The sequence below is a fragment of the Salmo salar genome, chromosome ssa11 (assembly GCF_905237065.1).
Source record: "Salmo salar chromosome ssa11, Ssal_v3.1, whole genome shotgun sequence".
NCBI lineage: Eukaryota > Metazoa > Chordata > Actinopteri > Salmoniformes > Salmonidae > Salmo > Salmo salar.
In genome coordinates, this window is record NC_059452.1 from 40,262,883 (window position 1) to 40,275,557 (window position 12,675).

General features: G+C 42.0%; 1 protein-coding gene across 1 annotated transcript in view; it reads right to left on the reverse strand.

Moving 5' to 3' along the window:
• The window catches only part of LOC106562791 (A disintegrin and metalloproteinase with thrombospondin motifs 7), a 156,312-nt gene that overhangs the window by 76,668 nt on the left and 66,969 nt on the right, over nucleotides 1–12,675 (reverse strand). The window contains 3 exon segments of the mRNA XM_045688866.1: nucleotides 2,919–3,163; nucleotides 5,424–5,544; nucleotides 8,386–8,519. Of these exon segments, the coding sequence (XP_045544822.1) occupies nucleotides 2,919–3,163; nucleotides 5,424–5,544; nucleotides 8,386–8,519 (500 nt within the window).

Below are 12,675 nucleotides of genomic sequence, written 5' to 3' on the forward strand. Positions count from 1 at the left end.
ACCTGAAGAACGCTGTGGAATCCAGTTCCATAGGGAACGCTCCTCATCTCCAATATCTATCAACGCTCAGCAAACAATGTCTAATTCCAAACACCATGGTTACGTGTTTGCCCTTTGAGCACTCTTTTTGACACCTCCTTCGCCCTTCCCTCAAGTCATTGACTTTTCTGTGTGTCACTGGAAGCTTGTTACAATGAACTGTAGTGTCCATTTGAGAGGACTTAACAACCGAGCTGCCACTTCCCTGATCCTGTGTTTGGACAGGCTGACACACTTAGGGGATGAATGAGCTTTGTGCAAGACGGGTAAAGAATGTGAGCAGACACAGTTGACACTAATGGAAAGGTAAAGCTGGGACCTGGGGAGTCGGCTCAACAGCTGTTCTCTCCACAGGGTTTTACTTGGACAAGGTGCAAATATTTGTTTAGAAAAGTATTTGTCTCTGAAAGGCATTCCAAAATGTTTCCTCTGGAGACGGAGATAGGAACATTGAATTTGAGTGGCACATGTCCCAAAACAAAAGCATTTTGGCTGAGAGAGCCATGGGGCCTTGTGACAGGCTAAATTATTTGGAAATCATCTGTTTCCATTGTGTCCTCACAGAGAGATAGAGATGCAATGGAATTCTATCGCTAAATGTTCAGAAATAACATTGTAGACTGTTAAGTTGTTTCAGTGCTGCGCTGCGTGTGACCGTCATACAGTTACGTACACATGATCAATAATTTCTCACTTGTTGATTATAGGTTTCCACTTACTGCAGAACATAACAACTACAAGTCATCACACATGGTGCACTTACCTCACACAAGGTGGTCTCATTAGAGTTCATAACAAAAACATTGAAACATCAGTGAGAAACCACCACACAAACACTCATTTAGTGTGAGGGAGAGAGGGAGAGAAAGTTAAGCATCAACTCAGAGAGAGAGAGAGAGAGAGAGAGAGAGAGAGAGAGAGAGAGACTATTAGTAGACTCCAGCAGTGCCAGTGAGAGAAGAGGTCAACATGACATCAGTGCCAGTACTCATCTCTTTGTCCACTGTCTGTGGTCCAGCAGACAGACAGAAGCTGTCCCCCTACCACCCCTACCCCTGTGGGCACCATGCCAGGCTAGGGGGGGCTTCAGATCCCCACAGTGGGACAAAGCCCTTTATCTGCCCCCTGGTACTGCCTCCACCACCTGGCCTGGTGTGGGCGTACCCCAACAGCAGAATGGTGTGGGCGTATACCGCTCATTAAAAATATTAATGCAAGTAGAAAACTGATTGTCTAGCTCATCCTCCTCTAGGCTGCTGATTGGCTAGCTCATCCTCCTCAGGGAGATGACAACGTGTTCTATGAGGAAATAGCCAGCGTTTTTGAAACCGTCTGTTTGAGATGTTTGTTTTTTAAGTGCTTTTTGCTCCAATTTATGCTTCTGCCAGAAATAAGAGTACAGGACGAGTCAACAACATTATGTAGATAGGAGTTAACAGATAGGAGTTAATAGTGAGATTTTCACTGGGCCATCAGCTACTTTAAAGTGTAAAAACAGGCATTGAGATTGTTGTTCAGTTGTTGTGATGCATTTGTACGGGTGTAGCTGTGGATTCATTTACAGTACATGGGGGGAATTTGTAATGACAGAGAGGATAGAATACAGCACCACCGTTCAAAACGAAATGGCTTCGACAAAAAAAAACTTCTCTTTTGTAGCCGTAACACAAAGGAATTCCCGCTGGATGAGAATTGTACAGATTCAAAGTGGATTCTCTCAAGGTCAACAACAAACAATTATTGGAAACTACCCTTAGTTTGCACAGGTTGGCACAGCAGGGTTAAAGTCTTTGAAATGACACAGCCTTTAAAATAAGAGACATTTATTTCATTACTGTAGCTCAGTGTAAACACCTACACTGCCTGAACAACCAAACCCTGTTAGGGAATAATTACTGTAGCTCAGTGTAAACACCTACACTGCCTGAACAACCAAACCCTGTTAGGGAATAATTACTGTAGCTCAGTGTAAACACCTACACTGCCTGAACAACCAAACCCTGTTAGGGAATAATTACTGTAGCTCAGTGTAAACACCTACACTGCCTGAACAACCAAACCCTGTTAGGGAATAATTACTGTAGCTCAGTGTAAACACCTACACTGCCTGAACAACCAAACCCTGTTAGGGAATAATTACTGTAGCTCAGTGTAAACACCTACACTGCCTGAACAACCAAACCCTGTTAGGGAATAATTACTGTAGCTCAGTGTAAACACCTACACTGCCTGAACAACCAAACCCTGTTAGGGAATAATTACTGTAGCTCAGTGTAAACACCTACACTGCCTGAACAACCAAACCCTGTTAGGGAATAATTACTGTAGCTCAGTGTAAACACCTACACTGCCTGAACAACCAAACCCTGTTAGGGAATAATTACTGTAGCTCAGTGTAAACACCTACACTGCCTGAACAACCAAATCCTGTTAGGGAATAATTACTGTAGCTCAGTGTAAACACCTACACTGCCTGAACAACCAAATCCTGTTAGGAAATAATGACTTCTAATCAAAAGCCAACAACATCTTAGATCTCCATGAAACTAGAACCACAGAGCCGATCATGCAAAATAGAGTTTAATTGAAAAGAGATGTCCCGGTTTGATTAAAGTTGAATAAAACAAATTAAATATGTGTAAGTGAACATTTTGTCTGTTTGCGTTTTGCTTTTCCTGGATAACATCTCTCAAGTGGAAGGTATTTTAGATAAACAAATCATGCAATGCCTGTTAAACTACATTTCGGAGTATCTGGCACATGCTGTGTGTGTGTGTGTGTGTGTGTGTGTGTGTGTGTGTGTGTGTGTGTGGTGCACGCGTATGTGATCCAACCTGTATCCACGTGTGTGTGTGTGGTGCACGCGTATGTGATCCAACCTGTATCCACACTGGCTCTAGGGTTGGTCCAGGGGAGGTCAAGTTCTCCAGTTGGCCTGTCCTCTCATAGGTGAACACCGTCCCCGCTGCCTTGTATTCCCCATTCCATTGGATAGTCCAACCGCCATTCAGGAAGTACTTGCCGGGGTCGTCACTCCGGAGAGCCAAGAAATTCCCAGCCTCAGCCACCTCCTCGATGCGAATGTCCCGAGCCCCCTCTGGAATCAACCCAATGTCCACATACCCTGGTAGACAGACAGGGTTCAGTCAAGACGGGCTGTTCAACTTCCATCTCTACTACCCTCAGTACACTTCAACTGAAACTTTACTTTTCTCCTTTTCAATTTGACCTAGTTTATTGTCTTGTAATCCACCCAGCTTGATACCTTCTTAATACCTCCACAAAAAGTGACTGATGTCAGACTTGTGCTTTGAAGTCTATGGGAATATAATACTGTACCACCAAACATTTAGTTGATTATGAGACAGAAACTCGAGATGCAGTACATGACCTAGTTCACATTCAAACTGACAGCTCAAACCAAACTATGGGACGCTGACAACAATACCCAGTGTACAGTACACTGTCTATCACTTTAAAAACACTATCACTTTAAAACCTGTTCCAGAGTCAGTCTGGATGTTTATCTCATAATGGTTAAGGTTTTGATTGGGGTGAGGAGAGCTGATCCTACAGTGAGGGAAAAAAGTATTTGATCTCCTGCTGATTTTGTACGTTTGCCCACTGACAAAGAAATGATCAGTCTATAATTTTAATGGTAGGTTTATTTGAACAGTGAGAACATCAAGAAAAACACATGTCAAAAATGTTATAAATTGATTTGCATTTTAATGAGGGAAATAAGTATTTGACCCCTCTGCAAAACATGACTTAGTACTTGGTGGCAAAACCCTTGTTGGTAATCACAGAGGTCAGACGTTTCTTGTAGTTGGCCACCAGGTTTGCACACATCTCAGGAGGGATTTTGTCCCACTCCTCTTTGCAGATCTTCTCCAAGTCATTAAGGTTTCGAGGTTGACGTTTGGCAACTCAAACCTTCAGCTCCCTCCACAGATTTTCTATGGGATTAAGGTCTGGAGACTGGCTAGGCCACTCCAGGACCTTAATGTGCTTCTTCTTGAGCCACTCCTTTGTTGCCTTGGCCGTGTGTTTTGGGTCATTGTCATGCTGGAATACCCATCCACGACCCATTTTCAATGCCCTGGTGGAGGGAAGGAGGTTCTCACTCGAGATTTGACGGTACATGGCCCCGTCCATCATCCCTTTGATGCGGTGAAGTTGTCCCATCCCCTTAGCAGAAAAACACCACCAAAGCATAATGTTTCCACCTCCATGTTTGACGGTGGGGATGGTGTTCTTGGGGTCATAGGCAGCATTCCTCCTCCTCCAAACACGGCGAGTTGAGTTGATGCCAAAGAGCTCAATTTTGGTCTCATCTGACCACAACACTTTCACCCAGTTGTCCTCTGAATCATTCAGATGTTCATTGGCAAACTTCAGACGGGCATGTATATGTGCTTTCTTGAGCAGGGGGACCTTGCAGGCGCTGCAGGATTTCAGTCCTTCACGGCATAGTGTGTTACCAATTGTTTTCTTGGTGACTATGGTCCCAGCTGCATTGAGATCAAGATCCTCCCGTGTAGTTCTGGGCTGATTCCTCACCGTTCTCATGTTCATTGCAACTCCACGAGGTGAGATCTTGCATGGAGCCCCAGGCCGAGAGAGATTGACAGTTCTTTTGTGTTTCTTCCATTTGCGAATAATCGCACCAACTGTTGTCACCTTCTTAGCAAGCTGCTTGGCGATGGTCTTGTAGCCCATTCCAGCCTTGTGTAGGTCTACAATCTTGTCCCTGACATCCTTGGAGAGCTCTTTGGTCTTGGCCATGGTGGAGAGTTTGGAATCTGATTGATTGATTGCTTCTGCGGACAGGTGTCTTTTATACAGTTAACAAGCTGAGATTAGGAGCACTCTCTTTAAGAGTGCGCTCCTAATCTCAGCTCGTTACCTGTATAAAAGACACCTGGGAGCCAGAATTCTTTCTGATTGAGAGGGGGTCAAATACTTATTTCCCTTATTAAAATGCAAATCAATTTATAACATTTTTGACATGCGTTTTTCTGGATTCTTTTGTTGTTATTCTGTCTCTCACTGTTCAAATAAACCTACCATTAAAATTATAGACTGATCATTTCTTTGTCAGTGGGCAAACGTACAAAATCAGCACGGGATCAAATACGTTTTTCCCTCACTGTATATCAGTAGACGTTCTCCAGTGATTTTTTAAAATACTTTCACTGTAGAAAAGGTGGTATCTCAAGTATAAATACAGTAAAGTAAACACCAAAGGGTAAAATGTGCTATGTCACGGCATACAGAACCTTGACCACCTATTGGGATGTGGCTTTTGTTAAGTAAATCAGGAGTTAAATGAGGTGAAAAAGGAGACTGGAGGGCCACTTTAAGTGCAGAGAATAGCATACCAAGCCCTTCGCTCTCCTTAAAGGTCTTCTTCACAGTCTCACAAGTAGACCCGTTGCCATGGCAAACCCCACAGCGATCCTCCACCGCGTTGGAGTCAATCTCATAGTCACACCCCACATTCTGAAAAGATCAAAACAAAGCAAGAACCTGCCGATTCATACTACATAACGATGGAACTGACAGCAGAGAAGATTGACAGGCCTTCCGCAGAGAATTAAGGATAACCTAAAATGGATGCCACGCATTACAGTGTATGGTGTTCATTTTGGGACATCAGTACGTGTTTGGGTTCAATCTTCAGGGTTCAACGAAATCACATTAAGATAGTTTGAGGACAAAATAATGTGCTTGCACTGAAACAAAAGTATCCATCAATACGTCCACTTTGCAGCAAAATATTCACAATTGGTCTTTTTTTCTAAAATACTCATAGTGAGTACTATAATAATGTTGTGAAAATAATGTGGACAAAATGAACATTTATAAGAGAAAGTTTCTAGATTTAAATTCACAGTTCTGCTAGATAATCATCTCCCCATTTACTCTGTAAAGTCACTGAGATAATGAAAAATGAGTGTTGTCTGAGGTGATGCAGAAAATGAACAACAAAGAAAAAATGCTAAGGTAGCAAAAAGCAATGAGCACAAGGCAGGACAATCTCCTGTAGCGTGATAGGACTCAGGAATTGGGGTTATCACAACCACATGTGTCCCCACTACATCTAGTCACCAAATTATCCATCTACTATACCTATGTTATTTGGAAAGAATATGGACAAAATGAAAACTTATCAGAGAAACGTTCTATATTCAAACTCTCAGTTGGATCCTAACATCAATATTTGACTATCAATATTTGACTGGTTTATAAACAGACTAAATATTTAACTGCTTTCAGGCAAAACCAATTAAACAAAGCCAGCATTTAAAAAGAACGTCTCAACTGGGGTTACCACAACAAAATGTGATCCTCGCCCAATGAAGTCATCCAAATTCGCTTCTACGTCCAGTCAGAGCGTAGAGCACAGTCTGAAAGTTTGGATGAAGATATTGGACAAGAGTGAGACTATTTTGGGAGATAATGACTTTATCCATCAATACGTCCACCTTTCAAGTCAAATATTAACGTGTCTTTTCCAAAAATCAGCATAGTATGTACTATAATAATGTTGTGTGGAAAGAATGTGGTCAAAATAAAAAAATGGAGATCATGAAAAATGATTGTTGTCTGAGGTGATGCAGAAAACTAATGTCACCTGTCTGACACGTAAAAATGAAAAGTGAGGGAAACTTTTGAGCACAAGGCTCTATGATCTCCTGTAGAGTGACAGGACTCAGGAATAAGCATTTGTCAACAGAGGAATAGTTCACCTTAAAAACAATGTTTGACAAACATTTCCATAGCTCAAACGTGATCTACGTGTCATTTGTTGTGTATTATAGGAGGTTAGTGGTACCTTAATTGGGGGAGGACGGGCTCGTGGTAATGGCTGGAGCAGAATTGGTGGAATGATATGAAATCCACCAAACACATGGTTTCCATGTGTTTGATGCCATTCCATTTGCTTCGTTCCAGACGTTATTATGAGCCTTCCTCCCCTCGGCAGCCTCCACTGTGTATACTGTGAAACATAGAGGTTCCAATAGCTCAGGGGTGTCAAACTCATTCCATGGAGGGCCTAGTCTCTGCTGGTTTTTGTTTTTTCCTTTCAATTAGGAACTAGACAAACAGCTGAGGGGAGTTCTTTACTAATCAGTGACCTTATCTCATCAATAAAGTACAAGGGATGAGCGAAAGCCCGCAGATACTCGGCCCTCTGTGGAATGAGTTTGACGAATGTGCAATTGCTCATTGTTTCAGTAGCTTCGGTGAAACTGAGCCCTGCTGATTTATCCTGTTGCATATAGCCTAGCCAGATCTTTACAACAGATGGTGTGGAACGGTGCTAAACTTCAGATGACTTTGTGCTGTATGAAAACATCGGACAAACTTTGTTTTAGTGTGAACTATCCCTCTGGAGTGATGATTCACAAATGAAACTATCCCTTTAACCTGAGGTGATCCTTCCCTTTAACCTCAGTAGCATTGTGAACTCTAAATCCCTCATCTTCCAGTCCTTAGATAATGAGCACGTTCCTCTGCTCAGGTGTTGCTGACGCCTGCCAGCTCTTACGATGCCTGGATAGGTATTTTACGTATCAGTTAACCACATCACATGTTAAAGCAATCTGGTGTCCAACGGCACAGTTGTTGACATGGCACGCAATCATTGGTTGATGTATGCAACGTCTGAGCAGGGGAACACGACCCATGTCTTGGACTTGAGTGGAAACCATGGAAACCAAAGACCAGGGTCACACTGTTGGTCTTGTTTGAAGATGTAAATGAAACAACAAGATAAAAGTCTAAAATCATAGATTCTAACATTAATATTTGACTGGCTTATAAACAGTCTAAATATTTAACTGCTTTCAGCCAAAACCAATTAAACAAAGCCAGCTTTTAAACAGAATGGCTCAACTGGGGTCACGACAACAAAATGTGTCCCCACTACAGTACATCAATTCATCAAACGATGCATCCCGGGTAAAGTGTATCATTATTCTCTTGGTCCAATCAGACCTTAGAGCACAGTCTGACATTTTGGATGAAGATATTGGACAACAGTAAGACTGTATTATGCGAGATAATGACTTTCTCGAACAGCACACTCATTTTCATTCAGAATGTAAAAACGTTCCAACATGATTCTGCCGAGAAAACAAGCAGCAGCCTGACTAAACAAAGTGCATTTCAAATGACATCCCTGAACACAATGTTGAGACCAGGAGAAGCGCGTCAACAAGGGGAGCTTAAAAAATAAAGTTTATTCAGCTTAGACTTTAGGAAGGAATGGTAATTTGAGTAGAGAGAGAGAGAGAGAGAGAGAAGAGAGATTTCTGGGGACAAGGTTGCCGCTACCTTGCAGATGCCGTTAACACACATGTCTCGGCTCAAGCTGCCCTCGTAGCACTGGGTCCCGTCAATGACAGCGTCCAGCATCTTCTCTGAGAAGTACTCGTTCAGAGGGCGGCAGTGCAGCTCGCAGGGGTTCACTGGCAAACACAAACAGGTTAGGTGTCACCTTACTTTAGGGACAAGGTATCACTTTGGTTTAGGGCTGTATCTGGCATTAAGACAACCAAAGCTGTCCTAAGCATGACCATAACATGACCAAGCAGCATTATGTCATTTGTTACTGTATGTAATTAGTTGGGTAACGGTTAGCACGTCAGTTGGGTAACGGTTAGCTTGTCAGTTGGGTAACGGTTAGCTTGTCAGTTGGGTAACGGTTAGCTTGTCAGTTGGGTAACGGTTAGCTTGTCAGTTGGGTAACAGTTAGCTTGTCAGTTGGGTAACAGTTAGCTTGTCAGTTGGGTAAAAGTTAGCTTGTCAGTTGGGTAACAGTTAGCTTGTCAGTTGGGTAATAGTTAGCTTGTCAGTTGGGTAATAGTTAGCATTACAGCCTTATTCTATAATTGATTGTTTTTTCCCCTCATCAAGTAAATAAGGCATTCCCGCGAAAAAGGTATACAGGTAATTCCACTGTACATTTTATTTATTTTTTGGAGCCTTCTTAAATCTCACAGATATAGGACAGGCACTTCAAAACATACTTTCTTTTGATTTCATTTTTGGGACAAACTCAATGTTATTCAGTGCCTTCAGAAAGTATTCAGACCCCTTGACTTCTTCCACATTTTGTTACGTCACAGCCTTATTCTAAAATGGATTAAATTGTTATTTCCTTCATCAATCTATACACAATACCCCATAATGACAAAGCAAAAACAGTTTTTTACACATTTTACTAATTTACAAGAACAACTAAAAACGTGTGACGTATTTATCGTTAATGTGATGCCATGCTATTATCGAATAATTAACTATGTTTATAATTACACAAATAAATTAATCCTGTAACCATTAACTCAGTAACCTGAGGCACCATGGGAAAAGTTTGTTTAATGAGTTACCGTTTACCAAATTCACTCAAAGATGATCAGAATATCGATTTCATAGCAGTCACTAACTAATTAATTTCCTCAGTCTCATTCTGAACGTCGCATAATTCATAAATCTGCACAAACCGGGTCTCACTAAATCATTCCGTACTGCACAAATTGAGTGGATTATTTATTTACTAACAAGCTAAAGGATAACATAAGATACACATACACAAACAGTCTAGATTATTGGTTAGAACTTAATACAATGGCAACAGGTCCCTAGCGGACCAACACAATATGACACGTGTTACACAAGATGGAGATTTAAAGAAAAAGAGAGAGAGAAAGTGCACGAGATAAAAGCACACTTGGATACATTTGTAAACTATGCTTAGTTTAACCCTGACACCTTGCCCTGAACTACTGCTCTTATGGGTCAGAATTATAATGCATGCATTTACGTGTTGAAGGTCTCCGTTGGGTATCTCTTCGTGGGCCAAGTTCCACTTAGTGGGATAGGTTTGGCCGACGCCCTGATCTTTCGATGGCCGCGTCTCCTTCGTTAGCGGGTGTACGTCTCTGATTGTCCACACGATGTCACAATGTCCTTTCTCTTGGTTGTCTGTTTCCTTGCACTCGTTCTGTGAGAGTGGTCTTCTTAGTTGGCTAATCAGCCATGTCGACGCTCCCAGCTTGGGTCGGAGGGCCGTGTACACAACCGATGACTTGAAGAGAATATTGATTGTTAAGAGGTTTCTTTGTCCTCGTCCTTGTGTTGTGTTTCGGGGTCACGACTAGGGGTCACGACTCGGGGTCACAACTAGGGGTCACAACTAGTCGTAGACCTCAGGTTGCACACTCTCTGGGTTCCTTGGGGCGTAGCTCGTTACAAGGCAAGGTATTAGAACTTACTATGATCTCGTTTAGACAACTAGATTAACAGTTCATCGTTACAAAAACATTCTCTTTGATCTGGATATTTCCTACACAACGCACAGTATGTAAACATCATGTATATATTATGAAAACTCTTAAAGTTAACGTTTTCATTATAAAGTTGTCATTTAATGACTTCACAAAAATCGATATTCATTCTCATATTCCATCTATCATTGTTACCACCATTTTGGCTGATGAAATATAATGTCCAATAAGTCCATTTATTGCATGTTACAGTTCTGAGGTAGATTCTTCATAAGGCCCACACAGACATTCCAGTCCCAAACATTAAAGGAAAAAGGATTAATCCGCTGCCTTAAGATCTAAAATGGGTGTGAGGTATCATAACCCCCCCCCCTCTCTGTAGAACCGTGATCCACTGTAACCTGGTCCTCACAGGCCAGTCATGACAAAACTGAAATATTACATTTACATAAGTATTCAGACCATTTACTCAGTACTATATTGAAGCACCTTTGGCAGCGATTACAGCATCAAGTCTTCTTGGGTATGACGCTACAAGCTTGGCACACCTGTATTTGGGGAGTTTCTCCCATTCTTCTCTGCAGATCCCCTTAAGCTCTGTCAGGTTGGATGGGGGAACATTGCTGCGCACAGCTATTTTCAGGTCTCTCCAGAGATGTTCGATCTGGTTCAAGGTCGGGCTCTTGCTGGGCAACTCAAGGACACTCAGAGACTTGTCCCAAAGCCACTCATGCGTTGTCTTGGCTGTGTGCTTAGGGTCGTTGTCCTGTTGGAAAGTGAACCTTCGCTCCAGTCTGAGGTCCTGAGCGCTCTGGAGCAGATTCTCATCAAGGATCTTTCTGTACTTTTCTCTGTTCATCTTTGCCTTGATTCCGACTAGTCTCCCAGTCCTTGCCACTGAAAAACTTCCCCACAGCATGATGCTGCCACCACCATGCTTCACCGTAGAGATGGTGCAGGTAAGGAGTGGCTTCTGTCTGGCCACTCTACCATAAAGGCCTGATTGATGGAGTGCTGCAGAGATAGTTGTCCTTCTGGAAGGTTCTTCCATCTCCACAGAGGAACTCTAGAGCTCTGTCAGAGTGACCATTGGGTTGTTTGTCACTTCCCTGACCAAGGTCATTCTCCCCTGATTGGTCAGTTTGGCCGAGCGGCCAGCTCTAGGAAGTCTTGGTGGTTCCAAACATCTTCCATTTAAGAATGATGGAGGCCACTGTGTTCTTGGGGACCTTCAATGCTGCAGAAATGTTTTGGTACCCTTCCTCAGATCTGTGGCTCAATATAATCGTGTCTTGGAGGTCTACGGATAATTCCTTCGACCTCATGGCATGGTTTTTGCTCTGACATGCACTGTCAACTGTGGGACCTTATATAGACAGGTGTGTGTCTTTCCAAATCATGTCCAATCAATATAATTTACCACAGGTGGACTTCAATCAAGTTGTAGAAACATCTCAAGGATGATTAATGGAAACAGGATGCACCTGAGCTCAGTTTCCAGTCTCATAGCAAAGGGTCTGAATACTTATGTAAATAAGGTATCTGTTTTTCATTTTTAATAAATTAGCAAAATTGTCTACAAAACCTGTTTTCGCTTTGTCATTATGTGGTATTGAGTGTAGATTGCTGAGAAAAAAAATCATATTTAATCAATTTTAAAATAAGGCTGTAATGTAACAAATTGTGGAAAAGTCAAAGGTTCTGAATACTTTCCGAAGGCACTGTAGGGTTCAAGTATTACCCTTGTATACATGTCCGTACTGTATTTAACACATCCACTGTCAGAGCAATACCACTCTGCAGATTATTGACACTGCACAGACCTGTTTAACCTTAACTCAGGTTTAACGTTATCGTCATTCTTCAGGCTGATAACATAGTAAATTAGGAGCTGGGCACACAAGGAGCTGCTGTGCGATACTGTATATAATGGTATAGAAGGGTTTCCAATGAGAACGTTTCTATTTCGACAAGGAATCGTTGTTTTCCAACCTTGTCTATTCAGGGTAGTAAACTGAGAAATGTTAACGTATTACATTGCATACTTTAAGGCATTTTCTCTTTCTATACCTGATAAACACAGCCCACACAGTACAGTTAAATATTACTAAGTGCTGTTGTAAAAGTAGGCCATATTTCTTCAACAAAAACTTTTGGAGTTTGGCATGCCAAACAATAGTTGGTTTGCACATTTTTCATAGTTCCAGGTGAATAGACCCAAAAATGATTTCTACCAGAATGAGTATCTGTCTGTCTTGCTCCACAATGTGTTTGTGCTCTACAATGGATCTCAAACCAACATTTCAGTCAATAGACAGAAATGTCATGGCTATAGCGG